At 40.0% G+C, this 27,639-nt stretch overlaps 2 protein-coding genes and 1 long non-coding RNA gene across 12 annotated transcripts in view; 2 read left to right on the top strand and 1 right to left on the bottom strand.

Annotated features, from left to right (window-relative positions):
* gbf1 (golgi brefeldin A resistant guanine nucleotide exchange factor 1) overlaps window positions 1–6,631 on the top strand; it is a 60,186-nt gene extending 53,555 nt beyond the window's left edge. For all 4 annotated transcript variants that reach the window (XM_032552611.1, XM_032552610.1, XM_032552609.1 and 1 more), the window contains 7 exons: window positions 1,144–1,294; window positions 2,027–2,157; window positions 2,248–2,349; window positions 3,495–3,608; window positions 4,337–4,514; window positions 4,750–4,929; window positions 6,103–6,631. In XM_032552611.1, coding sequence (XP_032408502.1) covers window positions 1,144–1,294; window positions 2,027–2,157; window positions 2,248–2,349; window positions 3,495–3,608; window positions 4,337–4,514; window positions 4,750–4,929; window positions 6,103–6,359 — 1,113 coding nt within the window. In that variant the 3' untranslated portion in view covers window positions 6,360–6,631. The remainder of the gene's footprint in view (window positions 1–1,143; window positions 1,295–2,026; window positions 2,158–2,247; window positions 2,350–3,494; window positions 3,609–4,336; window positions 4,515–4,749; window positions 4,930–6,102) is intronic.
* Window positions 6,632–6,822: 191 nt separating this feature from the next.
* Window positions 6,823–7,461, bottom strand: LOC116712779 (uncharacterized). Its single transcript, XR_004337668.1, has 2 exons — window positions 7,317–7,461; window positions 6,823–7,085 (listed from the first exon to the last, which is right to left on the bottom strand). It is a non-coding gene; the product is annotated as an uncharacterized LOC116712779 (long non-coding RNA).
* A 6,326-nt stretch (window positions 7,462–13,787) lies between these two features.
* Window positions 13,788–27,639, top strand: part of LOC116712777 (collagen alpha-1(XIII) chain-like) — a 47,801-nt gene continuing 33,949 nt past the window's right edge. For 2 of the 7 annotated variants that reach the window (XM_032552614.1, XM_032552613.1), the window contains exons 1-4: window positions 13,790–14,605; window positions 17,216–17,285; window positions 24,620–24,724; window positions 26,506–26,513. In XM_032552614.1, the coding sequence (XP_032408505.1) occupies window positions 14,294–14,605; window positions 17,216–17,285; window positions 24,620–24,724; window positions 26,506–26,513 (495 nt within the window). In that variant the 5' untranslated portion in view covers window positions 13,790–14,293. Of the gene's footprint in view, window positions 14,606–17,215; window positions 17,286–24,619; window positions 24,725–26,505; window positions 26,514–27,639 lie in introns of all 7 variants that reach the window. The other 5 variants (XM_032552616.1, XM_032552615.1, XM_032552617.1 and 2 more) reach the window with 4 other exon arrangements.

Raw genomic sequence — 27,639 nt, 5'->3', positions numbered from 1 at the left:
TTTGTTTGTGAGCTCGAAGTTCAACATATACAGTTAGCATACCAAATGATTGTTTAAAAATAAGTGGCTTAAACTGGGTCACTCCAAAATAAAAACAGAAGATGTCGGTGCAAAGAAAACAATGCCAGGACGACTTATATCAGAGGAAGTCAAGTAATACCTGCTGGGAGTATTGATGTGGTTGATGAGCGTGAGCCAGGAACAGTAGAACTCAAGTCTCAGTAAAATGAACTGTTATAACTTTACTTATTTTTGATGCTCTGCTCACACGTAAACGGTTATTGTTATTTTTATTAAATTAAAAATGATTCAATGAAATGAATTTAACACAATAGATAATTAAAGCTGCAAGCAGCCTCGAACGGCCCTCGCAGCTCAGCGCCGCTCCGGCCTCATGGCAACTGGGACAGGTCCAGCAACGCCATCCGCTCGCCACCGTTGACGCTCTCACGCAGTTCCCGCACCTGTCCAGTAGGCGACGCGCATCTACGTGTTCACCCCTGCTCCCTGAAGGTGGACAAAAAAAATCTGGTGCAATCATCTCATCTTGAATGTGAACAAAAACGAAGGAGATGATTATAGATTTCAGGAGAAACAAAGTAATGGAAACTTGGGATGGGGAACCCTATTTCCATCATGGGAGATAAAAGGGAGGTGGTTGAGGAATATAAATACCTCGGTGTTCATCTGGACAACAGACTGGACTGGAAGCGCAACAGTGAAGCCGTCTGTAAGAAGGGACAGAGCAGCCTGAACGTCTTGAGGAAGGTCCTTCAGATTTCGCAACAAGATGCTGCAGATCTTCTCTTCTGCTATCATCTGTTGGGGCAGCAGCATCAGAACCAGGGACCTAAAAAGGCTCAACAACCTGGTTTAGACGGTTCTGGTTCTCTTCTGTGGAACCTCTGGAGATGATGATGCAAAGAAGGATTTTACATAAAATGAAGAACATTACAGAGGGTCTTCAGTCACATCTACAACACCCAGTTGAAGAAAACTGTGGAAGTAATAAAGCATTCTTCAATTGAATAGGAATATTCCTCAGCGCAGTATAAATATTTGTTGAGATTACCTTGTGAAGTTCCTGATGCATGGAGACCATCTATGATGTGATTGTTTATTCTACTGTTTGTGCCCAAGCAGCTGTTGGACCTGATGCACACCCTTCATACACGTGCAGCCAGCATCTACAGCTCCTGGGCAGAGGAACAGCGCCACCTAGAGGCTTCTGGCAAAAAGATCGAAGCTGACTCTCAAACCTTGTGGACCAGCTGCTGGTGCCCACTGCTGCAAGGTGATCATTACGTTATCCTGAATTTGGACATAAATAGATTTTCAACTCTCCTTATGTTTAACAGATATGAGTGCTGTTTGATTGATGCATAGGAGCAGTTTAAAAACTCTCAACATATTTTCTATACTTCTATACTTTATCTAGCTTCATGCTTTAAATGGGACACGCAGACGGTCGCACACTTAGCTCACCTGCTGAGGGATCCCAGACTGAGGGAATTATTATAATGAACATATTAAAAGTCATGAAGGTGATGATTTGTTGGTTTAAAACAAATACCACTAGTTTGCTTAATGTCAGATATTCTCACAATTTGGACAAAAATGTTTATTTGCTGGTTGTGAAATGATTCTCAGTTATTCCCATTTATTTTTTCTCTCTTTTTTTTTCATGGCTGTTGTCAGTTGATTGTGTTAACTAAAAATTTCGAATTCTGTGATAAATTAAGGGATTCTTATTGTAAAATATTTTGCTAATAAATGTTAGTTCTTCAGAATAATTTTAACACTGCACAACTGTGGTATTGTTACTTCTCAAATTTTCTAATATCAAACTTCGCTGCCCGACTGCGTGAACGACGGTTATTGAATCGCGTACTGTAACCAGTGAGAAAAGGATCCATTATGATTTAAGAGAAGAAAAGGGCCAACAGTCGTTTGAATGACACATCCTGAGCTTTGTTGTATTAAAATAGACTCACCTCTTGTATGTGTCTTTGGTCGCGCTCTCCAGGCATCGCCTGGCTGTGCTGCGACGCCAGGCGACAGGTCCGCATGCAGGCCCTCACTTACCTCCAGAGAGCACTACTTGTCCATGACCTGCAGACACTCGATGCAACTGAGTGGGAGTCCTGCTTCAACAAGGTTAAAAAGCACTACGCATTTCTTACACCAGGCAACAGTGTTGCATCATAGCTGAAATGTAAGAGTTTGAATTGATGTGTGTGTTTGCAGGTGCTTTTCCCTCTGCTAACAAAGCTACTGGACAACATCAGTCCAGCCGATGTGGGCGGTATGGAGGAGACCAGAATGAGAGCCTGCACGCTGCTGTCAAAGGTTTGAAGCCACACTTCCTGCAGCGCTCACTGTTTGCAGCCATCGCAACACATCTTCTCTGCTGATGACGGGTCATGAGTTCATTTCAGACTTGAAGTCAAGTATAACAAACTTCTTCCATTTGTTCTGCTGTCTGTCCTGGTTGTTTCTTCTATTGAATAGCTTTTTGTTTTCATTGTTTTTCTTGGTTTCCCCCAGAAAACTTGCTAAGCCCGGTGGTTGGGCGCTATGGCAGTCATTCATCCAGCGGCCCGTCGTGTTTTTGAGTTGAAAAAATGTTTAAAGTTGACAGGAAATTTGAAAATATCACTTGGTAATTGTGTGTTATTGAAAAATTGGAAGATTAACACCTGAACACCAACTATAAAGTCTTAAAAAATGCAAACATTTAGACTTAACTAACTAAGCAATGCTTAGCCTGGTGGGGGCACAAGTAAAGCCTGGTGGCCCGCCAGGCTTATAACACATTGGGGGAAGACCTGGGTACAATGGAGCTGGACTGATTCACCTCACTGTCTTTGTTGGAAAGCACAACGTTTGAGTTTAAAGATTGATACAAGAAGTGGAATTAAAAACAGAGTGTGGCGGCACGTTTTGCAACAAATCTGCAGTATCGGGGATTATGGGAATTGATTCCACCAAAAACCACTTTACTGTAAAACCTTAACTGTAGGAGATTGTATGAAATTCTGACACACCTTGAAAGGAGATTCATTTGTGTGTCTGTTGAAATGTTTTTTGGTTTTTTTATTTCATATTTTTTGTCATGGGTTCCACACAGGCCAACTCACGGCTTTGCCTGTGACAAGTAATTGTACAAGTGTACCAGTTTTCATGCCTCTATGACAAAGTTCAATGCGGATGGTACTTTTCTACAATACAATAAGGTTGTATTTTTGCAACAACCTTAAAATATGTAAATTCTACACAGGCCTGATGCGTCCACCAAGTTTGGTGAGTTTTTATATTTAAAGCTTCCAAAAAGCCACTTCATTTGGGGGGAAAGAAAAAAACACTGTTATTACAATAAGCCCTGGCAGCGCTTAACTGCTTGGGCCTAAAATTGTAAGATTTTAAACTTTTTTTGAGGGTATTGATTGTGGTCTGTGTGTGTGTTAAGCACCTGTATGTTTGTGCTTTTCTAGGTCTTCTTGCAGCACCTCTCTCCCCTGCTGTCCCTACCCACCTTTGCTGCCCTCTGGCTTACCATTCTGGATTTCATGGACAAGTATATGCATGCAGGATCCAGTGACTTATTGGTGAGGATAGCAATTACCACACGCTCACTTTTTCTCCTATACAGTTAATTAGGCTGCGTTCACACTGGAGTATGAAGTGACTCAATTCCGACTTTTTTGACATAATGCGACCTGTATCTGATATTTTCAGGACAGTCTGAACAACACAGGTCAGATATTTTTCGAATGCGATCCAGATATCCGATACGTATCCGATTCAAATGTGACCAAAAGTCCAGGTCGCGTTCATCCGACCTGAACGTCACTGATACTCGACAAACGTCACTATTCTGCGTCCTGATACGCAGCAACAACCATGACGGACTATAACGAGGATTAAGTTGTTAATATTCTGGCTCCGGTCGGACAACAACTTCAAATGTGTAAGCTATGCTCCACCGTTGGCATCCATGTTTACTTCTGCAAACACTGAGCACTTCTTCTTTTAATGGCGGTTGGCAAAACACTGAGAATGCTGATGTTATTGCGCCCTCTACTGCGCATGCGGGAGACATTCAGGTCGTTTGCCCGTTCACACTGGAGGTCACGTATATTTGGAAGTGTGAACGGCCACGGCAAAAAAATCCGATTTGACAAAAAATCGGAATTAGGTCACTTCAGGCTACAGTGTGAACGTAGCCTTAGTCTCACCTAAAAAAGAATATATTGCATTTTTGATGAGGTAGTACTAAGTGGCTGAGTACCACGCTTCTATTTTTATGCACTTGTTTATTTGTGTTTCTATGCAGCTGGAGGCGATTCCTGAATCTCTAAAGAACATGTTGCTGGTTATGGACACTGCAGGGATTTTCCGCAGCTCTGACTCTAGGACAGGATACTCGGACCTGTGGGAAATAACATGGGAACGTATTGTGTGCTTTCTTCCGCACCTGAGGGAAGAGCTATTCAAACAGACAGTTATAGCAGGTATTCACTTTGACAAAACTAAATTTAATGTTGCTTCCAGAATACTGCCAGTAGGATGTGGTCCGTTGATTTCCATCAAAGAACATATTTCATCTCCATGTGACATTCTTCATTAAATGAAACAAAGAAATCCATATTTCCCATCCCAACTGGCTGCTACTGTGCTAGCTAACAAATGATTTGACACGATGTTAGAATAAAGCTCTTGTTTTATCTTTAATTTTTGCTATTTTAGAGCCAACTCCCGGCCCTCAAACTGAGCCAGTGCAGTCAGCATCCACAGCTGAACGCCCTTCGTCCCCTCAGGAGTCTCCCTCTCTCGCCCAGCCTTCCTCCACAGTCCTGACGCCAGCAGAGACTCCACTGTCCGTCAGTCAAGAACCAACTCAAGACCCTCAGTTAGCTAGTGCCAACGGTAAGCACTAGTGACACGACTCGAGTAAAAATGTTAAATTGAGTTAGTTGCATGGACTGTAAGTAATTAATTGAGGTTAATTAAATTTTATCAAAAACTACGTTGACAAAAGACGCGATGTCTTATTCAAAAACCCTTTTTGCTGCTGAAGTTTTGAACAAATAGACATATGAGCTCAACGACAAAGATATTTATTGTTTTTAATCTGTCATTCAGGTTTTTCAACCATCAGTGCTATTTTACCCATTCTCCGGCGTTTCAGAAAGCTCTGATTATTCATGGAGCTTCTTTAGAAATGTGGAACTATGGATGCTGATGCTGACGTTAACGTTGGGACGTCTGTGCTGCTGCAACATGTTTAGCATTGAGGTGCTACTTTAGGCTTGAGTAGCTTCTCCTTAAACCACGTCTTGAGCGCAACAGCATTTTCTTTGTCAGCGTCTCGGTTTTTGAAGCAAAATGTTCCCCCCAATGGTTGAAGAGAAGCGGCTTTCGCGTCCGTCGCTGTTGTTTGCGAATGTCACTTGTGTGTCAGATTTACGGGTGTACCAGAAACAAGTGGGTGGAACCTTTGTATGGCGGGGCGTGCATAAGACTGACACAACATCTGTCATGAATAAGAAGGCGTCTTTATGAATGTTTATGACTGTTGTCATGAAGTGTCATTTGGTAAATAAAGACATTTTAATGCAAAGTTCCTTTAAAAGTTGCATTAAAAGTCCATTAAAAGTGCCAACTTTGCCTTATTTTGTCAACAATGACACTTTTAATTGACTTTTAATACAACTTTGAATTGAAAGTGTCATTATTTACCAAATGACACTTCATGACAACAGTCAGACATTCAGAAAGACTCCTTCATGTGCATGACGGTGTCATGTCAGTCTTATGGACACCCTGTCAAATAAAGAGTTACCAAAAAAGGTTTAAAAATCCAGTTCACTTAAGCTGAACGGGTTGCCCACTCTAATCACTGTATCGCACAATGTCCTGCGTTAACATTTTGAACACCTTAAAATCTATGTAATTAATCAAAATGAACTCGTTAAAAATCCCGGCCATAGGAGTTTTGTCACGTTTTGTGACAAAGTACCCCTGGTGCACAAAAGATTTAATATAATTGTCAAAAAGACAACTGTATTCATAGTATAATATGTCTGTTTTGCCTCGTAGGACCAGATCACTCGTCTCCAGCACCTGCTTCAAAATCTCTACCGCTGGCACCGTCGGGCACATCTCCCGCCCGCTCTTCATTACCTCCAAGTCAGCCACCCCTCATCCTGCAGCCGTTAGCTTCCCCTCTGCAGGTGGGCATCCCATCCATGCCTCTTCCGATCATCTTGAACCCCGCTTTAATCGAGGCCACATCTCCTGTTCCACTGCTTCCTGGCCACAAACCTGCCAGCAGTCCCACCGATGAGTTCCAGTAGAAGAAAGTTCACCTGACTTGAGGGTCACTACTCCCGTGGCAACAGAGCAACCGACTTCACACGTTAGGGGACTGCAGCTGGTTTAGGTCTACATAAAGGACACTGTCGTTTCCTTTGTGCTGTCTGTGTTTGTTTTCCAATCGTACTGAATGAGATATTAAACTGACAGGTGTGAAGTAAAGTCGCTCTGATGCCGGGTTGTCGTCTCTCTTATGACAAACTTGTTGATTTTACTTTTGTAAAAATAAAAAAAAAAGGATTCTGGGTGTTTTGTCCACAAAAACATAATTTACTTGTTGTTTTCCAGATATTTTAAAGTTATAACATTATGTATATTTTAGCCTGAGACAATAAATTCAACAGAGTAAGCATTCCCCTACACTCCTTTATTCTTAAAACATTTCAAAGAGGCTTTTCTTTTCTGGTGGTAAATGTTTAATTTTTTATGTTTTTATTTTTTTTTATCTAATCTCAACCAAAGTATCAATTTGCTCGGAGAATTACACCAGAGATTTTATCAAATATTACACAAAGTGTGTTTGTAATACCTTGTGGGGACCATTTTCCTGACACATACTACGTTGTGGGGACCAAAGGTCAGGGGTTAGATTTAGGACTAAGGTGTGAAATGAGTTTTGGTTAGGGATAGGTTAGCTATGTAAAGGATAGGGTTAGGATATGGGTAGCCTTACTGGTTTAGGCTTAAAATGAAAGTTTGATGAAAGTCTTCATCGGAAGATGAATGGAAGTCAATGCATCAACCCCAAAGATAGCCACGCAAACGTGTGTGTCTGTGTGTGTGTGTTTTCGGAGGTTTTGAGGATACAAGTATTTTTTGTCATCTCTAGACCATTTACAAGACAAACAGGCCGTTCAGATATAACCAGATTGATCCAGACTGACTTGGGGGTTTTGCGTCTAGAATAATACAAAAATAAGAAATAAGATTTCAGTTACTAGAAATAATAGCAAAAAGTTTATATGCAGGCTGTTGCATGACAACATAGCAGAAATCCTGAAGCCTTTTTTGCAGGATGCTTTGGATGATCAGTATTACTGGAAAAGTGCTATATATAAATTGAATCTATTTACCCATTCTATTCACCACAGAGATGAGCCACTCTGACTGTAAGCTTTAAGAGACAGTAGAAGGATTTTAACCCAAGTCAGCAGCCACAGCGTCTCTCTAAAGGACAGAATCTGGGTCCTGGTTCCTCAGCGGAGGAGCCCTTTAACTAAGACCTCCTAGCAGCTCTGGGAACCATCACCGAACTCGCAGTATGAGAATGAAATCAATGGTGGGAGATATATTGATTAATCATCCGTCCACCTGTCATCTATACCCGTTTATCTTTGCAAAGTCACAGGGACCTGGTGGCTGTCGTCAGCGGTGATTGGACAAGAGAAGGGTTCTCTCAGTAGGTGTGTGCAGGGGACGGGTTGGTTCAGCCGGACTGCTGAGGATATTTATGCAATAAAACCAAAAAGAAAAAACATACCATGATTGAAGTTTATTACTGTGCCATGCAATTTAACAGACAAAAAACCCGCCCCCCTCAAAGTTTATTTACTGGTTGGTATGAAACATACATTTTTTACACAATTGAGTGTTCCCTATTTGGAATCCTGTAAGAACAGGCCCTTGGAGTTTAACATCAGTCACAGCTGAATGTCTCCCATCATACGGGAGACATTCGGCTGTGTAAAACTCCTGGACCCAACGCCATCTTCAAGACAAAGCTCGTCCTCCGGGCTGCAGCTTCCAAGAGTCCTCCCGGCGACTCCACCACTCGGCTCCTTCAGACTAGCCAGCTGCAATTAGCTGCTGCTGCATTATAAGAGCTACTTCTCAGTGGAACGCTGGTAAAAATGTCATTAAAGGGTTAATAGAGGAGCCATGTTGTGAAGACTTCCTGAAGGTGGAGTTTCAGAAAGAGCAGGAGTTTTTAAAGACATAGAGGCCCAATTTCAAGGCTTTAGATTACAAAGTAAAATTTCTTTTAAGTTGTATTTTCTATATACAGGTTTTATTATGTAACAACTAAAGGTAACGGTTATTTTATTGTGCTATGAAATGTAAATATGTGCTTGGAAAATGCATACTACTGCCCCTTTAACATACAGTCAGTCACCAGGGAATCTTATGAAGGAATCAGGAGTCACCTCCTGTAGTAGTGATTCTCTGCCTCACCATACTCATCCAGAAAGAGCCAGCAGATTACTTCCCCAGCTGAAGGGTTGGAAGTCTGTCATGTAACGCTTCAGGGAGTTAGAAGGCCCCGGAGCCCTCAGCCAGTGAGGAATAAATGTTGTCAGTCTCCACTGCAGATTGAGAAAACACCTGGATACTTTCAGAGGAAGAGGCCCTGTGTCTGTGAAAACCAGAAGTTGCAAAAATATTTGAAGTTATTCAATAGAGTCATAGTGGTGAATAATGTAAGAAAATAAAGCCATCTGTGTCAGGTCCTCCATTTTGTCATCTTCTTTGCTTCCACATCCTTGTGGCTAGAGGCATGAAAACATGTCATTATTAGTGCCCAAGTAAAAGCAAGGCAACAGAATCTGTTTCCTAAAACTGAAAGATTTATGTTTAAAATAATAGCATGTTGAAGATTAATCAGTTCCATCATTCATTCGGTCAAAAAGACCAAACAAACCAAAACAGGTTGCCCTTATTCAGCGACAGCCAGCAAACTGGACATCCTTATGACAGTGAAAATCTTAAAAAATCAGAGTAAAACATAAAATGGGTTGTGCAAGACATAATTCGGAGGAACAGTGTGCCGTGATGAAATAGTTAGAGAGGCACACAAATTCAAAACAGCAGAGAATTATGAGACCTAATATTGGGTAAAAGTGCAATATTTTTTCAAGCTTTTATTTATTTTTTTTCTTTGTTAATTTTAATTAAGGCTTACAGGTCAAGAAAGCCCAAAATTCAGTTTCTCAGAAAATTAAAATATCTCTTTAGAACAATCAAAGCATGAGTGTCAGGCTTCTGGGAAGCATGTATATTTCTATGCACTCAATTCTCAATTCCTCTTACATGAACGTCTGCTTCAGGGCACCATCAGCCTGTGACACTGCAAAGCTGTAATGGCAGCCGAAATTGCTTTGACAGCTGCCTCCAGGTCGTCTGCCTTGTGGGTCTGGTACCTTCCTGGTGACATCGGTCCATATATTCTCTATGGGGTTCTGGTCAGAGGAGTGTGCTGGCCGGTGAAGAACAGTAACATCGTGGTCACTGACTCAACTTTTGGCAGTGTGGGCAGGTGACGAGTCCTTTTGGAAAATAACACTAGCCTCTCCATATAGCATGTCAGCAGCAGGATGTATGAAGTGCTCCAGAATTTCCAGGTGGATGGGTAAATTGACTGTGGACTTTAGAAAACATAGTGGACTAACACCAGAAGATGGCATGGCACCCAAAGCCATCACTGACTCTTGAAACGTCCCACTGGACATCAAGCAACTTGTGTTCTGTGCTTCTGAATTGAATTGAATGTCTCTGAAGCTCATCTGCAGTCTCCGTCTGTCTCCCAGGTCCATCACAGATAATGTTTTAGCACAGTTTCTCAGTGAATACTCATTTCATTTTTGTTAGTTACAACGAGGAACTCATAACTTAACAATCCTGTTTTGAGTTTTGTTATAGAGAAACGTTATTCTGTTCTGGGGTCTGCCGTGAAACCACTAGAGACGATGCAAAAAAGTCTAAAGAAAGATCTTACATAAAATGAAGGAAATTATGCGCAACCTTGAGCAACCTCCTCACGAGACTGTCCTAGAGCAACAGTGTTATTGTTCTGTTGTCGCAACAAATCTGAACAACAGCTTTTATATCATTGTCATCGATAATGACATAAAACATATACAACTAACTGTAAGGAACTAATTGTTGAAGGTCAGTGATTTGCAATTTGTTTGGAAAGCAACTCAGAAAAAAAGTAGCTTCTCCTAATGAATCTTCCTCAGGAAAACATTTGTCGTGATTATATCAGTCAGTGTGTTTTGTAACGACAGACCTTTTGGGAAATTTACGTCAATAAAACTCCAGTCCTCAAGGGCCTGCAGTTTTTAGATGTGCCACAGGTACAAAAAACGCTGGAATGAAATGGCTTAATGACCTCCTCCTTGTGTAGATCAGTTCTCCAGAGCCTTGCTAACGACCTAATTATTCTGTTCAGGTGTGGTGCAGCAGAGGTACATCTAAAAGTTGCAGGATTGCGGCCCTCCAGGACTGGAGTTTGACACCTGTGCCTTATAAGGATGAGTCCTAACTCTGTTTCTTACTTCCCATTGTAACATTTAAGTCAAGGTGTTCTGCTTCTTCATTTTACTTTGCTTCAAAATTTGCTTCCCGCGTTATCCTTAATTTTCCACCACCAAATAAAGGGAAATTCACTTACAAATTCAGAATCATTGTAAATTTCCAGGGAGCGGTGAGGGTGGTGGTGGTGGGTCGGGAGGGGACTAGCATTTGTGCTTTGGGTACCCAAATGACTAGCAATGGCAGTGTTCATATGTAAGGATTTGCCAGTTTTCAAGTGCTAAAAATAGCTTGCTGGAGGGTAGGGCTTGGCAGATCTGCCAGGCTGGGAACTAAGTTATGTTGCCACTCGACGTCTATTTTAACAGAGCGGGTTGTCAGAATGAAACCTGAAGATGGCTCTTTGGTTCCACTTAACCGTAATCTTCTATTTTGTTGTAGAAGAGTCTCAAAGGGTATTTTTAGAGAGTCGGGCTCTTTATTCCTTCTGCCCTTGAGTCTTTTGAAGGACCTTTTTTCTTAAGTCTGTCAACGACATAACTGTTGTCTGCCATCTATAAATACCCAGCGGGGATTGAAAGTCCTCTGATGTGTAGCACAAATCAGCTTGTAAATAGATGCAAACTTCCTGCTCAACAGTTTCTTTTTACAACCGTCTGTGGAGTCAGAGTGAAGTGTTGTAATCTTTGGGATTTTGGTCTTATGTTTTGCTTCATTTTATGTTATCTATTTTAGTCTTTGCTTTTCATAAACAGTTAATTCCTTGGTCCTGAGATTACTTGATTTTTGTTATGTGCTTAAGTACTATTCTGCTCGTGCCTGCGGTCTTTTATTACAGTATGCCAGTACTTCAGGAGGGATGGTATGCACTAGTATGGAGTATCAGCAATTGGTGGTACATCAAAAAAAACAAAAACAATGTTGCATAAAACTGCAATATTTCTTGCCAGTCATCCCAGAATGTGAAAGTCATAATTGTATATAGACATATATCACACATAGTGATATATTCGAAGCCTTTGTTTCTTGTAATTTTGATGATTATGGCTTACAAATAATAAAAACCCCAAATTTTATATCTCAGAAAGAGTACAGTGAAAAAGGTCATTAATGGGAACTAATGGTATCACACCCTTCTTGACTTGCCGTTCAGTCTGTGTTGGTAATCTCGTTTCGGCTCGACACTTCTCTCCTCGTATGGTCGAGGATGGACGTTTACAGCTCAGGTCATTTCCAGTAAGCTTCACAATGTCAAACTGGCATATTACATAATGTCAATGATCAACGTTAGCGATCGGGTGACATTTAAAACTTCTACAGAGCCCACACTTCCAGGAAGCGATCGTTTCTCAACCATCAGTCCGAGCATTAAAAAAAACGAAACTTCAGAAAATCATCTAAACAGTGGCTTTTAAATAGACAAATCTGAATTTATGTTTTAAATGAACATCTTTGAGTTTAGTAATGTTTAAAATGTTTGCTTTTATGGCTGTGACTAAATTTGTATAATTGTACTACAGCCATTCTTGTAGTTTGTTGTAAGTGATATGTGTGCTCATCTATGTGTGTGTCTAATTGTTCTTTTTAAATTTATTTCTTATCATTAACCTGTAGCTAAAAATTAGCCTTTGTGGCTTAAATCTGGCATTTTGCATTATTGTTTTAATGTACTCCTGTTGATTAATATGCACCCCCCCTTATGAAGCAAATTCAATTCAAATAAACTGCAAAGGGGCGAATGGAAAGAAATCCTTCGAAGAGATGCTCACAAGAAGCTTGATAATTCTTATATATTCTACAATATTGCCCAATAAACAATGCAGAATATTACCTTTCTTGGACTCTTAGAAAACATATATGTTTTCACAAACTGTTATATGTTCTTTAAATTGAGTGTCTTCATTTTCATACAGTTACTAGACTTGTGGTTAGAAACTCGTCATACTATCTGAATTTATTAAAATTGTCATGAGGAGGTGGTGGTGGAAGATGGTGAGGGAAACGCAGCAGACCCAGGATGCGATAAATGAATGATTTTAACTGATGAATGTCCAGAATAACTCAGTCCCACATGGTCCAAACAACGGGCAGCACGGCCGAGCGGAAGCCAGGGCTCGACACCAGTAGCAAACGTTAGAGAAATGGACGAGACGACGGATTGGGTACACAGACAACAGACTAGAAGTCAAATGAGACGAGGACCCGACAAAGACACAGACACACAGGTGACACTAAATACACAGGAGGTAATTACGGGGACAAGAAACACCTGGGGACAATCAAGGGGAAGACAGGACAACATGGGAACTCAGAAACTCGAGATAAATACACAGGAAAAACACGGAACATGACAAAAATAAAACACTCACAAAGAGTATTTGACTTCCAGGTGAAACATTTGGAAAACATACATTACAATGACGCATCACGAAAGCATTTAAGTAAAAGTTGCAATTCCTCATTGCGAACAATAGCGGCGGAAGTCACATTAATGTGCCATAAAACACGAACTGAACATTCGGGTTGTGTTGTCAATGAAGGGACACCGTCACTGGATTACTGATGTTATTATTCAGATGGTCAGAGCTTTACACTCTTACCGTTCACAAACGGCGGGGCCAGCAGGCTTTTCTTGTAGCTGACCCCACCAAGGCTAAGCATTGTTAATTTATCTTAGGTTTTTTTTTTCTTCTTCTTTTTTAAAAGATGTTGCCTTTTTTAAGACTTTATAGCTTTTGTTCAGGTATTAATCTTACAGTCTTCCAAAAAAAAAAAAGAAAAAAAAAAGCGTAACTATCAAGTGATATTTTCAAATTTCCTGTCAACTTTAAACATTTCTTTAACCCAAAAAATGGCGGCCGGCTGGATGACTGACCTAGCTGACCCGAGCACCGGGCGCAGTGATTTTCTGGGGGGGGGGGGGGGAACCGTGTACATACATACATAGAATTGTTCCAATCCATCAATTAAATGAAATGTGTGGTAGTGTATGTGCGTCTACATCTGCATGGGCATATCCGAATCACAGCAACACTGTCGGCGAACCAGCTTTGTGTCAGTGGATTCTGGCTTTTCACACCCCTAAAAATATCTCTCACCAAGTGTGCGGATCAAAGGGGGCAGCAGCCCTGCTATGAATACCCCTCCGGCATTTAACCTAAAGCCTCCCCTCAGCGGAGGCTTCCAGGGAGGGGACGAGAGCAAAGAGCCCGCCGCTCCGCATCCAGAGCACAGAAGAGGACGGCGAACTTTGAAATGAGCTCACTGAAGGTGAGCTGATCATAAAAATATATATATATATATTTCAGTGCTCTCTTCTAACGAGGAAAGCTATTTGGACAAACGAAGCACAAAACCGACAAAAGATTTCGTTGAAATTTGGAACCTCGGGAATTTTTATTTTATTTTATTTTATTCTTTTTAAATGAAAAAGCCAAATGACATAAGATTCCTGGACTCGGAGCCATACTTTCACTTAATGCGCTAGAGAAGGAACTTTTTAAAGAGCAAAAAATTTTTGACGTGAGGGACCATCCGCCGAAAGTTTCCTCCGCACCGTGGGAAAAAAAAAAAAACAGAACACGCCGCGGCACCACAAATCCCCAAGACTGAGTTTGCTTCGACGTCGACGAGAACCGCGAGTCATTCTAGTTTAACGTATAGAATGGAAGATGAGCCGGAGCGTAAAACGCCTGATGGAGCCGGTGAGAAGAGGAGGAATCAGGCGGAAGGACGGCGACCTTTGAAGCAGCCGCTGTGGAGCAGCTGGAGGAACCTGAACGGGATCATGACCGGCGTGTCCGTGTCCGTCCTTTCCCTTGGACTTTGCGTTTTGGTGATAATGCGGACCTCAGAGTTGCAGTCCAGGATACTGAGTCTGGAGCAGCAACAGGACGCAAAGTTGTCCGCCTGGATGATGACTCTGGAGCAGGTGGAGCCCCTTATTATGAGTCGGGTGGACCAGTTACTGGAGGAGGTAACGCAAAAAACAAAAAAAAAACACTAATACTACAACTATAACATTTTATTAAAGGACACAAATAAGCCCAAATGAGGTGGGTAACATATTCATATCTTAATAACAAATAAAAAAATGCCTTAAGGTAAAGACTAGTTCAGTAAAGGTGGGTGTATTTAATTTTTCTGTAAACTATGATGTAAATAACCAGCAGATATCTTGTCTTTTCCCGTTCTCACGGCTTGTAGCTAATTAATATTACATTAATATTGTCTCTGAAAGAATAATTTCTGTATCGTCTATCCTTCCACATGGAGGAGGACATTTGATTCTTCTGGCCATATTCCGTGCTGCTGGTTTCATTTTGAAGCTACATTGAAGCCTGTACAGGTGTACACTGTTGTCATTAAAATGTAATTGTAGTTTATGTAGTTGACAGTACTAGGTACAAAGTCTCTCGAAGAATCTTTGACTTATTTTGGTGACACAACTTGAGTCGATTTCAACCAGTGCGTCGCATGATATAGATTTGATGACCTTTTCTGGGTGTAGTTGGTTTAAGCTGTACACCAGTAATCTGGTTACTCAGGTTCATGAAGAACTTGTGTAGTGTGACCTTCCTGGTAGATTTATCAGAGTTGCCTGCTTTTGTTCCAACATAAGATTATATTTCGATAGAAGTACAGAATGATGTGGTCAAGACAAATAATCAAGTCCCTCAAAAAAAGGCTTTGAAATACTTCAGGGGTTTTGGTGAGTTTGGAAGGATTAAGGCCAGACTGTCGACATGGAGCAGGATGCCTGCTTTTGCCAGACTGCCGAGATCACTGAGCAGAGGAATCTCTTTGGTAATGACGCCCAGCTAGGCCTGTTACAATAATGAACAAATCAATTCGTCGTATGATAATTTTAAAACGAAGCCAATAATTTCCATCGGTATGATTTATCGTTTAACCTTTTTTTTCCCCCTTCTCTTTCTACCAAAAACTGGGTGATAAAAGTCTTCGGTTTGAAGAATGACTGAAAAATAGGTACGCCTAAAGTTTGTTTCATCCTATTTAAATTTGTGTTTATCTATAACATTAACTGTAACTATAAGGTTATTTCTAAATGAAATGAAAGGAATATGGCAATCGAAGGAGCAATATTTTCTCCAAAAGACTTTGAAAGAATAAAAACTTTGAAACTCCGATGCCAAAGGTATACATTTGTGAGGAAATATTACAATTTATAAGGCATTTATTTACAATATTAAAAAAGTAAGATATTACCTGGTGTTGTGAAGTCGTAAGTGTGCCTGTCGAAAAATAAATAAATAAATACTGAGAGAATAAAGTTTAAGATTTGGGCTATAAAAAAAAGATCTTAACACTATCTGGACGACATTAGAGGCAGGAAAGATTCCTCCAATGTCTAAATGTTCCACAATCCTAAACAATTTTGAATTATCATTGGCATTCTAGTTGGCTAGACTTATAGCAGACATACATATTTTCATGTATGTCTAGAAAATATGTAGATTCAGGGAAACAAGTTCCCTGGTCTAGTTCAAAAAGAGTCAACCAGCTATTCTGCAACCCTGCAACCCCTGGAGACTGGATCACAACCTCCTTCCTTTGGCAACTGAATGTTCTGCCTGTCAATTCATTTATGGTCTGAAACGGTCTCTTTTCTGCCTCTCAGATGGTAGAATGTCAGATGTCACACTCGGGGGTTGCAAATAGTTTGCCTTCTCTCAGATAAGTCTCGCTGCCCTGGGTCTCAAAGCCAGGTTTGTGTTGTGAAAGAACGTTGGAATGGCAAACCCATCAGGCCACGTGTTCTGCCTCGCAGGAGGTGGAGGTGTCACAGTAGTTGGTGTCCATTCGGTACTTTAGTTAAATATCTATATTTAAAGACCTAACTTTAAGAACAGAAGAGAGATTGTTCTCCAAAAAGGGGCTAAGTCAGATTGGTAAAGCGAATATTCTCTGAAATCAGATATACATTACCTGGATGGGGGTTTTTTTGTTTTTGTTTTGTTTTGAGAAAACCTCAGTGACGTGCGGTCAGGGAAGGCACCTGTCATCATGGGAGAACAATATATAATGATAAGATAATTTATATTGTTATTTTCACCCTGTGGTTTGTACTATAAAGTATTTATCTTTCATTTAGCTTAACCAATTTTGATTATTTTTTCTTCAAAATCGCTCAATTTTCACATTTTCCCATTCAAGTGCTCAGAAGTGCTGAGGCAGCAGCGAGCTGAGCCTCACCTGGGATTGATCAACCTCTCGCTAACTGCACTGGCTGCCAATAAAACGGCTAAAAAACATTTAATGTATGAATTCATTTTCCATAATTTAGCTTATGTACATAATGTACAGTGTTTTTTTGTGTGTGTGTAACGTGTTTCGTGTGCTGAGTAGCGATCATAAACGGCAAAGAACAGATTCCAGGTGAAGCAGGCAGTTGCTTTGCCTCATTGCAGGGGGCGCTCATGATCCCACACATTGGTCTTGTGACTCCACATCTGCAGAGTAAGAGACAGCGAGCTAGCCTTACAGTAAATTAGTGAAGTGCAGCGATATATACCAACAATGACAGACTTCTGACTTTGGTTTTTTTCCTTCTTTTTCTGTGTAGAAACTGGCAACACAGATGTCAAAGACACGGGAGGTCCGAGATGCTCCACAAAGCTGCCTTTGTCCTCCAGGTATGGTTTAAGCAGTGGTTACCAAAGTGTGTGTGCGTGTGTTGGCGGCGCGTGGGTGTGTGTGTGTGTGGGTGGAGGGGGGGGGGGGGGGGGGGGGGGGGGTGCAGGAAGCGGTATGAATGAATGAAAAAAAAAAACAGTTACACAAAAGTGTAAAGATGGTTTTTAGTGTGTTTTGTTGCAACCTGCAGTGTGAAATAAACTTCAGTGGAGTTTGAAAACAAAATATGTGTAGAGGTTTATGTCTGGTTGAACGATGTGTGTGCCCAGTTCATCTCTTTTCTTTTTTGGGGGGGAGACTTTAGTGTAAACCAGAAAATCTTTGAGAACCTCTGGGCTAAAGCAGTGATGTTTGGCTAAAGCAGTGATGTTTGGCTAAAGCAGTGATGTTTGGCTAAATCAATCAATCAAATTTTATTTGTATAGCACATTTCAGCAGCAAGGCATTTCAAAGTGCTTTACATCATATCAAACACAGAAACACAATTTCAACATAGAATCAACAATCAAAACTCGACATTAAGTCAAGTTCCATCAATAAATTTGTAACTGATTACGTTTCAAATACAATCCTAAACAGGTGGGTTTTTAGTCGAGTTTGCATCCATAAAAGGTTTACCTGTTACACTCCTACTGTGTTATATGGAACAAAATACCTGTTGCTATTTTTATTCCCACTCCTGCTCACAATCACACAGTTTAAAACGATGCACACAGCATTTTAATGGGCTTCTGGCACAAGGCTCCGTACGCCTCTTTCACGGAAATTCGCTCTGGGACTCAGTCGTCCCTCACGGATTTTTGTGCAATTTCAACATAGAATCAACAATCAAAACATGACATTAAGTCAAGTTTGTGTCATTAAATGTGTAGTTGATTACGTTTCAAATACAATCCTAAACAGGTGGGGTTTTAGTCGAGATTTAAAGGAAGTCAGTGTTTTATCTGTTTTACAGTTTTCTGGAAGTTTGTTCCAAATTTGTGGTGCACAGAAGCTGAATGCTGCTTCTCCTCGTTTGGTTCTGGTTCTGGGGTTAAAGCAGTGATGTGTGATCCAAGCAGTAATGTCTGGTTACAGCAGTGATGGGAGGTTATAGCTGTGAAGAGAGTTTAAAGCAGTGATGTCATCTTAAAGCAGTGATATGAGGTTAAAGCACTGATGTCATCTTAAAGCAGTGATATGAGGTTAAAGCAGTGATGTCATCTTAAAGCAGTGATATGAGGTTAAAGCAGTGATGTCATCTTAAAGCAGTGATATGAGGTTAAAGCAGTGATGTCATCTTAAAGCAGTGATATGAGGTTAAAGCAGTGATGTCATCTTAAAGCAGTGATGTCAGGTTAAAGCAGTGATATGAGGTTAAAGCAGTGATGTGAGGTTAAAGCAGTGATGTCAGGTTAAAGCAGTGATATGAGGTTAAAGCAGTGATGTCAGGTTAAAGCAGTGATATGAGGTTAAAGCAGTGATGTCAGGTTAAAGCAGTGATATGAGGTTAAAGCAGTGATGTCATCTTAAAGCAGTGATGTGAGGTTAAAGCAGTGATGTCAGGTTAAAGCAGTGATATGAGGTTAAAGCAGTGATGTCATCTTAAAGCAGTGATGTGAGGTTAAAGCAGTGATTTCTGGTTAAAGCAGTGATTTCTGGTTAAAGCAGTGATGTATAATACACAAAATATCTTGTATTTTGTGTGTATTTTGTATATTGTTTCATTGGTACACTTGAACAAATACATATTTTGTTCACTTAAAGTACACTTATATTTAATATTTTTCTTAAAAGTGTATTGTGGTACAATTATATTTAAGCATGTTTAAAGTTATAATGTCAAAATTGGTGCATCCTGTTAGTGTAAGAAATTGGACTTGAAATTGGGCCAGTGTCTCTTTACAAAGCTCCACCTCTTCCACCTCACAACGATGAATAGAACAGTAGAGCAACTAAACAGAGGAAGTCCTTGTGTTTGACAGAGTGCAGGACAAACGGCTAAGAAAAAAGTAGGACTTACGATTTCAGGATGTCGTGGCATCATCAGGACTGGTGTGATGATCGCTGGGACTGTCCTTGTCACACGAAGGGCTAAATTAGCTAAAAGCAAATGGACTGTTCAGTAACTTATAAAATGTACTGTATTTAATTATTTATTCTGCCCACAGCTAACTCTGAATTAGACTCAAAACTGAGAAAAATGCCACACTAATGAATGATTTCAGTAGAAATCAAGGTTGTATATTGACTAGAATGTTGGTTCTGTAGTAACCTGTAGTAGGAGACTAATGTGGTCCTCTAAGACACATATCCAAGGTCCAGGTGTTGTTCCATCAAATGTCCATCCATTTTGAAAAGGTTGAAAAGGTCTCGCTTTTTTGTGATTACTTTGTAAAGAGCAGCATTTTCTTTCCTGACCAAAGTTTCTCTTTAAACAAATCTTGGAGTAAGATTTGGAGTATGATCATACTCCAAATCTTACTCCAAGATTTGCGTATTTCTGTACATTCAGCTGTCTCGGTGGTGGCCTGTGGTCCAATTAGCTTTTTACAAAAACCATCAGAGACAGTAGAGCCTTGTAGTCTTTGTGGTAAGGGCTCATGAATGCAGCGTACATGGTTGGTTTTCACTACTGCAAGTATTTGCACCGCATTGTTTTAGCACATGTCTTTAGCCATGGGATAAATGAGTAAATGAGTTATTTTTGAGTCAGAATTTACAAACAGACTTGGAGAGTGTCATCAAAGATAAATTGCCAAAATATTATAATATAAGCTTGCCATAAGATGGATTTGATTGCTCTTCTGTTTTGGAAATTTCTCTGTTTAGCTGAGTTATTTATTTTAAAATGGTGTTTTTAACCATAGGGAATTATAATTGATAATTACTGTATCTCATTGTTATCCTTCAGGAGGAGTTATTGGCAGGCACTGAAGCCTGCCAGTGGATATCGACTGTTTTGCCACTTGCTGTCTGTCCGCTCTATAACATTTAGTTTGTAAGCTGAAAGAAGTGTGTGTCCTGTGGTTGTGCTATTCAGGAAAATGCAGCTGTCTCAGTGTCCCAAAATATAAACCCTTGACTGAGAGCCACGAATACCAAAGCAGCTGCCAGAGTAACAGCTTTACTAAGGTACATGTAGACCACTGTGTTCTCAAAATATTCTAATTAGCTGCTCTGTCGATAGCCTTTTGCTGCTAACACCTCTGGGACCAAAAATGTGCTACAAGCTAGAGTGCCTTTTGTTGTTTCTTTCTTTCTTTTTTTTTATTAATGGAATACAGTAGGATTTCAAAATATGACATATGCTGCACTCTGTTTTTCTTTTGATTCAGGTTTGTCAAATGAATGAGGATGTGTAATTATTAAAAGTAGTAATCATTGGGAGCCCCAATGGCCCCCACAAACAACTGAGTATATACAGTTCTTGAGAGAGGTAATAGGAGTGTTTTTGTCTAATATTAAGCATAAAGTGTAGATGGGCATTATTTTCAGGTACGGTTTAGCTTAGCTTAATTTACCTAATGTTACCTCATGCAGACGACAGGTAACATTAGATTACCTAACACCTGCACGCTTAAGTCCCAATAAGTATCACACTTATTAACACTTAGTAAGTGTGACAGTAAATGTCACACTTAAGTGTGTGAGGCACACACTTATTGGCAGTCATAAAACGAAGTTTTCTCAACTGACACACATAAAGAAACGGAGAGAAAACAAAAAAGTAAACAAATGCAAATAATGTAAATTGAAGAAGTAGAAGAAGAAAGTGAGAACATGTGGTCATTTTATCTTCCAGTAGCCTAATTCTACGGTAGTATAACTACAGAAATAGCTCAGGATAACCTAAAGCAATCTAACTGCCTACTTTAAGTTTTAAGGTTAGTTTCAAGCCTCGTCTTACTGCCTCATGAACTAAAACTGGGAGCTGGTTCCACAGGAGACAACTAAAGGATCTGCCTCCCATTCTGCTTTTTTTTGAAATGATAGGAACCAGCAGAACCAGCAGTAAACCTGCAGTCTGAGAGCAAAGTGCTCTGTTGGGAAAATGTGAAACAATCAGATCTCTGATGTATGACGGAGCTTGATTATGAAGGACTTTATCCTTGGGAAGGAGGTTCTTAAATTGTATTCCAGATTAAACAGGGAGACGATTAGGCGAGGCTAAAATAGGTGATATGATTTCACTTTTTTATTTTTATCAGTACACATTCGTTACCACAGCATTGTCTGATTAAGATATTCCCTAATGACTTTTTTTATTTTGTGTAAAATTTTTGAGTTCCCAAAATTTTAAGTGTAGCAACAGAAAATATGTTCAGTGTGCTTACATGTTGGAATAGAGTCTCGAACTCAAACAGCTCCACAGAGCGCAACAGCAGAAAGCGGTGGACCATGTCTGCGTCAATGGACCACACTTCCAGCCAATCAGAGACAGATAACTTTTGTGTCCAGTTAGCTTGAGTGAAAAACAACCAGCAAATCACAATGCAGCACAAAGTGGTAGAAATTCCAAAACAAATTATATTCTAACACAAGAGAACAGAGCAAATAGAGCATTAAACTGTGTGTAGCCTAAAGGTATTCAGTAAAGCATTTTTGATATTTCAGCATTTCCTGAGCGGTGACATACGTGGGAAAAATGCTTTTGCCTATTTTCGGGATTTGATTTATTCCAAGCCCTGAAAGATGACACAACTCATGGAAAATAATAGTGTTACAGTTTATCCAGAATACATCTTATATACGTTGCTGTAGGTTTTTGGAGATAGACACAGAAGAAAACACACATACGCAAGATGGCTGATCAGCAGCCGCTGTGGACTATTAATATTTATTATTATAATTTGTTACAGCTATAGTCATGAACGTGTTTAGAGTACTTGAACACAATGATCAGGATGGGGGAGTGAATACGTTTTGAGACGTGGTTTTAATAAAAATTTTCCTATCCGTTTTCTTGTTGATGTGACAAGTGGGATATTTTTCTTCCTTTTTCAGAAACAGCTCATAGACATTTAGAAACATGTTGAAAATAAAATGATCTGTTTCAACTATACCTCATGTTTATTGTTCAGAAGTTGTTGAATCTGTCAAGGTGCTCCCGCTTTTTTTTTTTTTTTTGAGTTAAGAGATTTTAAAACAATGCCTGATGCAGCTGACACAGGGTGAGTGCGCTCCAGGGTCATGGGACTCGTTATTTAAGTAGACTCGCCAGTTCACCTTGACATTTGTGTTGACAGGAAAAGCCCACAGGCGTATCACCTTCTGTGGTTTTGATATATTCACAGGACAGCTGCCAATGCATAGACAAACTGGGGAGAGTGTGGCAACCAGAGACAGAGAACAGGAAGAGGCAGCATGCTGATGCATGTGTGCAATGCATACGCACGTTGTGGCATAATCACTTGGCAAGATGTATTTTTGAGGATTGCTTTGTTGAAAAATGATTGTCCTCTCAGTATACCCAAGCACTGAAAAACCCCAAACCTGAGTATTGTAGAACGTCAAAAGTAAGACTTAGTTGTATTTTTTCAAAGGGGAAACTGTATACGTGTATAATGGTTATCCCTAAAAAAGAACAGGAATTATTCTAGGAAGCTCACCAGTGGGGTCAGATTAAAAAAAATAGATAAAGACTTAATTCTCCTCCTATTGGTCGATGTCGCCGTTAAATGTTGATTTCAAAATTTCAGGTGTTAGCCAAACAATATTCTGCCGCAGTGTTGGCAGAATATTCCAACATATTCCAAATACGATTATTTCTAATAATCATATTTCAAAAAAACAAAAAACAAAACTGTATCCTGAAATATCATCAGCCAGCTTTCTTGAATTTTACTGTATCAGCAATTGAAAAAAAAACAACATTAGTTAACTTGTCATGAAAGTCTAAAAACTAAAAGTAAGAGATTAAATGACCCTTGTGTTGTTTGCTTAACCTGGACATTTTCCTTGGAATGCAGAGAGAAAGGAAGAAAACTTGGAAAATCTCTTCTTCCGTGATTCAATTAAGTTCAAAGCTAATTATTGATCCCAAAGGGAAAATAAATGTTGTAACTCATATTTAAAGGTTCTTCAAGGAGTTTTTGTAGAGGCTGATGGATAGTGTTGGCTCTGACTGAGGACACTGTTGTGTACCACGCTCGTGAAGAATGCTCGGGTTTGTCCGTCATTTTCTGGATCTTACGTGAAAAACTTCTTTGCTCCGTCACATCCACAGTCTTCCCTTTATCAGAACCTGGTTCTGATGCTGCTACCTCAACAAATGAAGGCAGAAGAGATGACGCCCTCATCAACAGACTTCTGGAAGACATACAGCATCTCGGTGCAACCACAGAAGAATCTAAGATTCCTCATTAAGTAGAGCCTTTCTTTGTCCCTTCTTATAGTTGGATTCATTGACGAGTCTCCTATCCACTCTGTTGCCAAATGAACAGTAAAGTATTTCTATTCCTCAACCACCTCCACTTCAAGATGAGATGATTGTTCCCACACACGTAGACTATGTTCACTCTGCAGCCCATTTCCAGTTTTTTGTCAAATTGTATTTTTTTTGGTCGTTCACACTTCCAAATATATGCGACCTTTGTGTGTTTTCCGGTGTGAACGGGTAAACGACCTGAAAGTGTCCCGGATGCGCAGGACATCACACAGAGAGAGCATGCTCAGTTTTTTGCCAACCATCATAAAAACAGGAAGTAGTGCTCAGTGTTTGTGGAAGTAAAAATGGATGCTAACGGTGGAGCATAGCTTACGATTTTGAAGTTGTTCTCCGACCAGAGCAGCATATTAACAACTTAAACCTCATTATAGTCCGTCTTCCCGCTTTCACGTATCAGGATGCAGAATAGTGACATTTGTCGAGCATCAGTGACGTTCAGGTCGGATGAATGCGACCTGGACGTTAGGTCACATTTGAAAATATCAGGTGCGTGTCGGATATCTAAGTGGCCTGGGTTGCATTAGAAAAAATTCCGATCTGTGTTGTTCAGACTGTCATCAGAAGATCAGATTCAGGCTGCAATGTGAACGAAGCCATAAAGCAGTCCATCAGCTCTTTGTACTCAAGCTTCTTGACCATCTCTAAAACACCCGATGACTGCAGAGCCATCGAGTATTTCTGCAGGATGACAGGAGTCTGACTTGTGCTTTGAGTCGCAGTGCATGTCAGACTGCTGTAAAATTAGAATGACAAATAACAGAAACAAAGTGTTTTTGCGTTTGTTGCTTTTCTTCGTCATAGGAATTTACGGATTGGCCAAAAGTATCTTAAGATTCCTCTACTAACCAGTGAATCTGCATACATGTCTCTTCTTTGCTCGTCTTTGTTTTGCAACAACTGCAGCGCGTCGGCTCTCTGGAGAAGTAGAAGAACGTGGCAGGGGAAAGATGACTTTACCAGAGACCTTAGCATGGCTGGAACATTTAAAGAAAAGAAAACACTTCTCAGGTTTCACTATTATATCACACCCTTTCACACTTGTTCCAAATGTGCCAGAAAAAGGGAAATAAAACAACATAAGCAAAACACAGCAAGTTAATTTCATTGAGGCTGAGGAGGGCAGTTCATGAAATATCTGGACTGAGGCTAACCACCTCAAAGCTTTCATGTTCCACTATAGATGAGATATATGGCAAAACAAACACACATGATAGGATTGTGATCTACTCTTTCCTATATTAGCCCAAGCTAACAGCATTAGCAGAAGTTAACCTGAAATCAAAGCAAGTAGGAAGATAATAAATGGATGTTTAAAGTGATAATGAGGGACCTTCTTTGTAACACACCATTTCAATACATTTGAGACATTTTGTTGAGACGGATGCTTACTATAAACAGCTTGACTGACATTCCCAAGCAGCAGCAGCAGCAAAAACACCAGGCCACCTTTAGTAGCTTCTCACCATCTTTTTCATTCTGTCTGTGCCACTGTGTCCCCGACTGCACAGAAAGCTCCATCTTCCTCATGAGTTGTGGCCTCAGACAAACATCGGCAGTGGCAACATGTTGTCCTTTTGCAATAATGCCCTTGACTGCCTATAACTCTGGGTCATTTTAGGTGTCTTTTATTCTGTAGCACTTTATTTGAAGGGGTGTCATAGACTGACATGACACTGTCATAAACATGACATAACATTTGTTATGAACATGAAGGCGTCTTTTGGAGTATTTACAACCGTTGTCATGAAGTGTCTTTTGGTAAATACTATTATGACACTATTAATGCAAAGTTGCACTAAAAGTTGCATTGAAAGTGTAAACTTTGTGTTATTTGGTCAATAATGACCCTTTAAATGCAAAGTTCTATTAAAATTTGCATTAAAAGTGTCATTATTTACCGAATGACACTTCATGACATTCATAAACATTCATAAAGACTCCTTCATGGTCATGACAGATGTCATGTCAGTCTTATGCACACCCCTTCAAATAAATTGTTACCATTTTTTTTTTTTTTTTACCTGTACAGCTGAAACAGGTGATTTTGTCACTTCTCTAAAGCCTTCGTCCACATCTGCTGCTTTAATGCAGCAGGAGAGGGAATCCCAGCATGAGGTCACAACATGGATGGAAAAGGATGGGGGTCAGTCAAAAATGTGAACTTCCTGCCATACAAAGATTGATGAAACTTCCTGACACCAAAAGCCAACTAACCCACTAACTGAGCATAGCTGTTCAAGGTTGTTCAAGGTTCTCAAGGCAAACACATTAGGATTTATTCTAGGATAAATCCTGCCCGATGTTGCAGAAATCAATTATAGCATATTTGTTAAATCCCTCTTTGTTAACTCTTTGTTAAATCCCAAATGAAATCTAATCGAGACGATCAAGATCCATTTTCAAAACGACAAAAAACAACACAAACAATGCAGTTGTCATGAAATTAAAATGAACAATTAGCTCTGGTTTGACAGATTTTATTTTTTTTTACTTAATCAGTCTTGAAGTTATCTTTCAGTATCCCATTTGTTCATTAATTTGATATGAGTCTCCACTTACCGTTCAATATATAAATTATTGTCTTTTTCTTCAGTAGCTGGATCACATGTCAGTAGGTAGAGAAAGGGCTTATTTTCTGGATATTTTAAGTGTAAAGTTGTTTTTTAAATCATTTCTCAGATTTAATTGGAGATAAGTGTGTATGTGATCATTCCTTGTGTTAATTTTGATTCCCGTGTATGTTCTACTGAAAGGTCAATTTCAATGTTTTATCTCTCTCTGTCTTGCAGGACCTCCAGTAAGTAACATCAGACGCTGTCTTTGAACTCCATGTGGTGAAGTGACAACTTTTATCATTTTTGTGTGAACTGCACCACTTGAGTTGAAACATTGTGGAATACATCTCACACAAAGGGAAGAGCATTTGTCTGTCTGGGGATGAGGAAGTTTAGAGTTTTTCTCCAGGTTTCATGTTACATCTGTTTTCGTTGGGCTAAACATGGACTTCATTACTTTTGTTATCAGAAAGTAGATGTAGTTTATTTAGTAACTAGTTCTGTTCAGTTCACAAATACTTTATTGATTGAAAGTGAAGTTAAACATTGTTGCAACTCATATTACTTTGAGGTTCTTCAAAGAGTTGTTGTAGAGGCCGATGGAAGGATCTCCTGTAGTGGTCTGTGTTACAGCGAATCTGTAGGAGCCTCTGACTGAAGACACTCTGTTGTTGTATGACAATCTCATTAAGAGATTGTCTTAATGAGACAATCTCTCACTGTCTCATTGAGAGACAATGAGGGATTGTCTCTCAATGAGTTGTCCGAAATTGTATTGGTCTGATGTAAAAACCCTTCTTTGCACCATCACCTACAGAGGTTCTACAGAACCAACCTTTTTTTTCATCAGGTTGTTGAGCCTTTTTAAGTTCCTGGTTCTGATGCTACTTCCCCAAAAGATGAAGGCAGGAGAATTCAAATCAATTCAGTCTATTTATGCAGAGTTACAAGAACCTTGGGGATCATCTGAGCAGCAAACTGGACTGGACTCATAACACAAAAGCAGTTTCCCAAAAGGTCAGAGCAGTCTATACCTGCTATGGAGGTTCAAGTCTTTTAGGGTCCAGGGGGAACTGCTATGATTATTGTGGCATTAGCCATCTTTTGTGGTGTGGCTTGCTGGGGCAGTAGCGTCTCTGCTGGTGATAGAAAGAGACTGAACATACTTATCCAGATAGCCAGCTCTGTTCTCTGGTCCTCTTTACCCAGTGGAGGTGGTGAGTGAAAGGAGAATGGCGGCTAAGCTGTCAGCCCTGTTAGACAACATCATCTACCCCATACTGCTCTGTATTTGGCTCAATCCATCCTTTCATCTACTGACCATCTTCCCTGTCCCTGCATATAAACTGTATTGCCAAAGGTATTTGC

This window comes from Xiphophorus hellerii, chromosome 22 (genome assembly GCF_003331165.1).
Source record: "Xiphophorus hellerii strain 12219 chromosome 22, Xiphophorus_hellerii-4.1, whole genome shotgun sequence".
NCBI classification, from domain to species: domain Eukaryota; kingdom Metazoa; phylum Chordata; class Actinopteri; order Cyprinodontiformes; family Poeciliidae; genus Xiphophorus; species Xiphophorus hellerii.
Note: the sequence above shows the minus strand (reverse complement) of the source record. Positions and strands in the feature narration are given on the sequence as shown.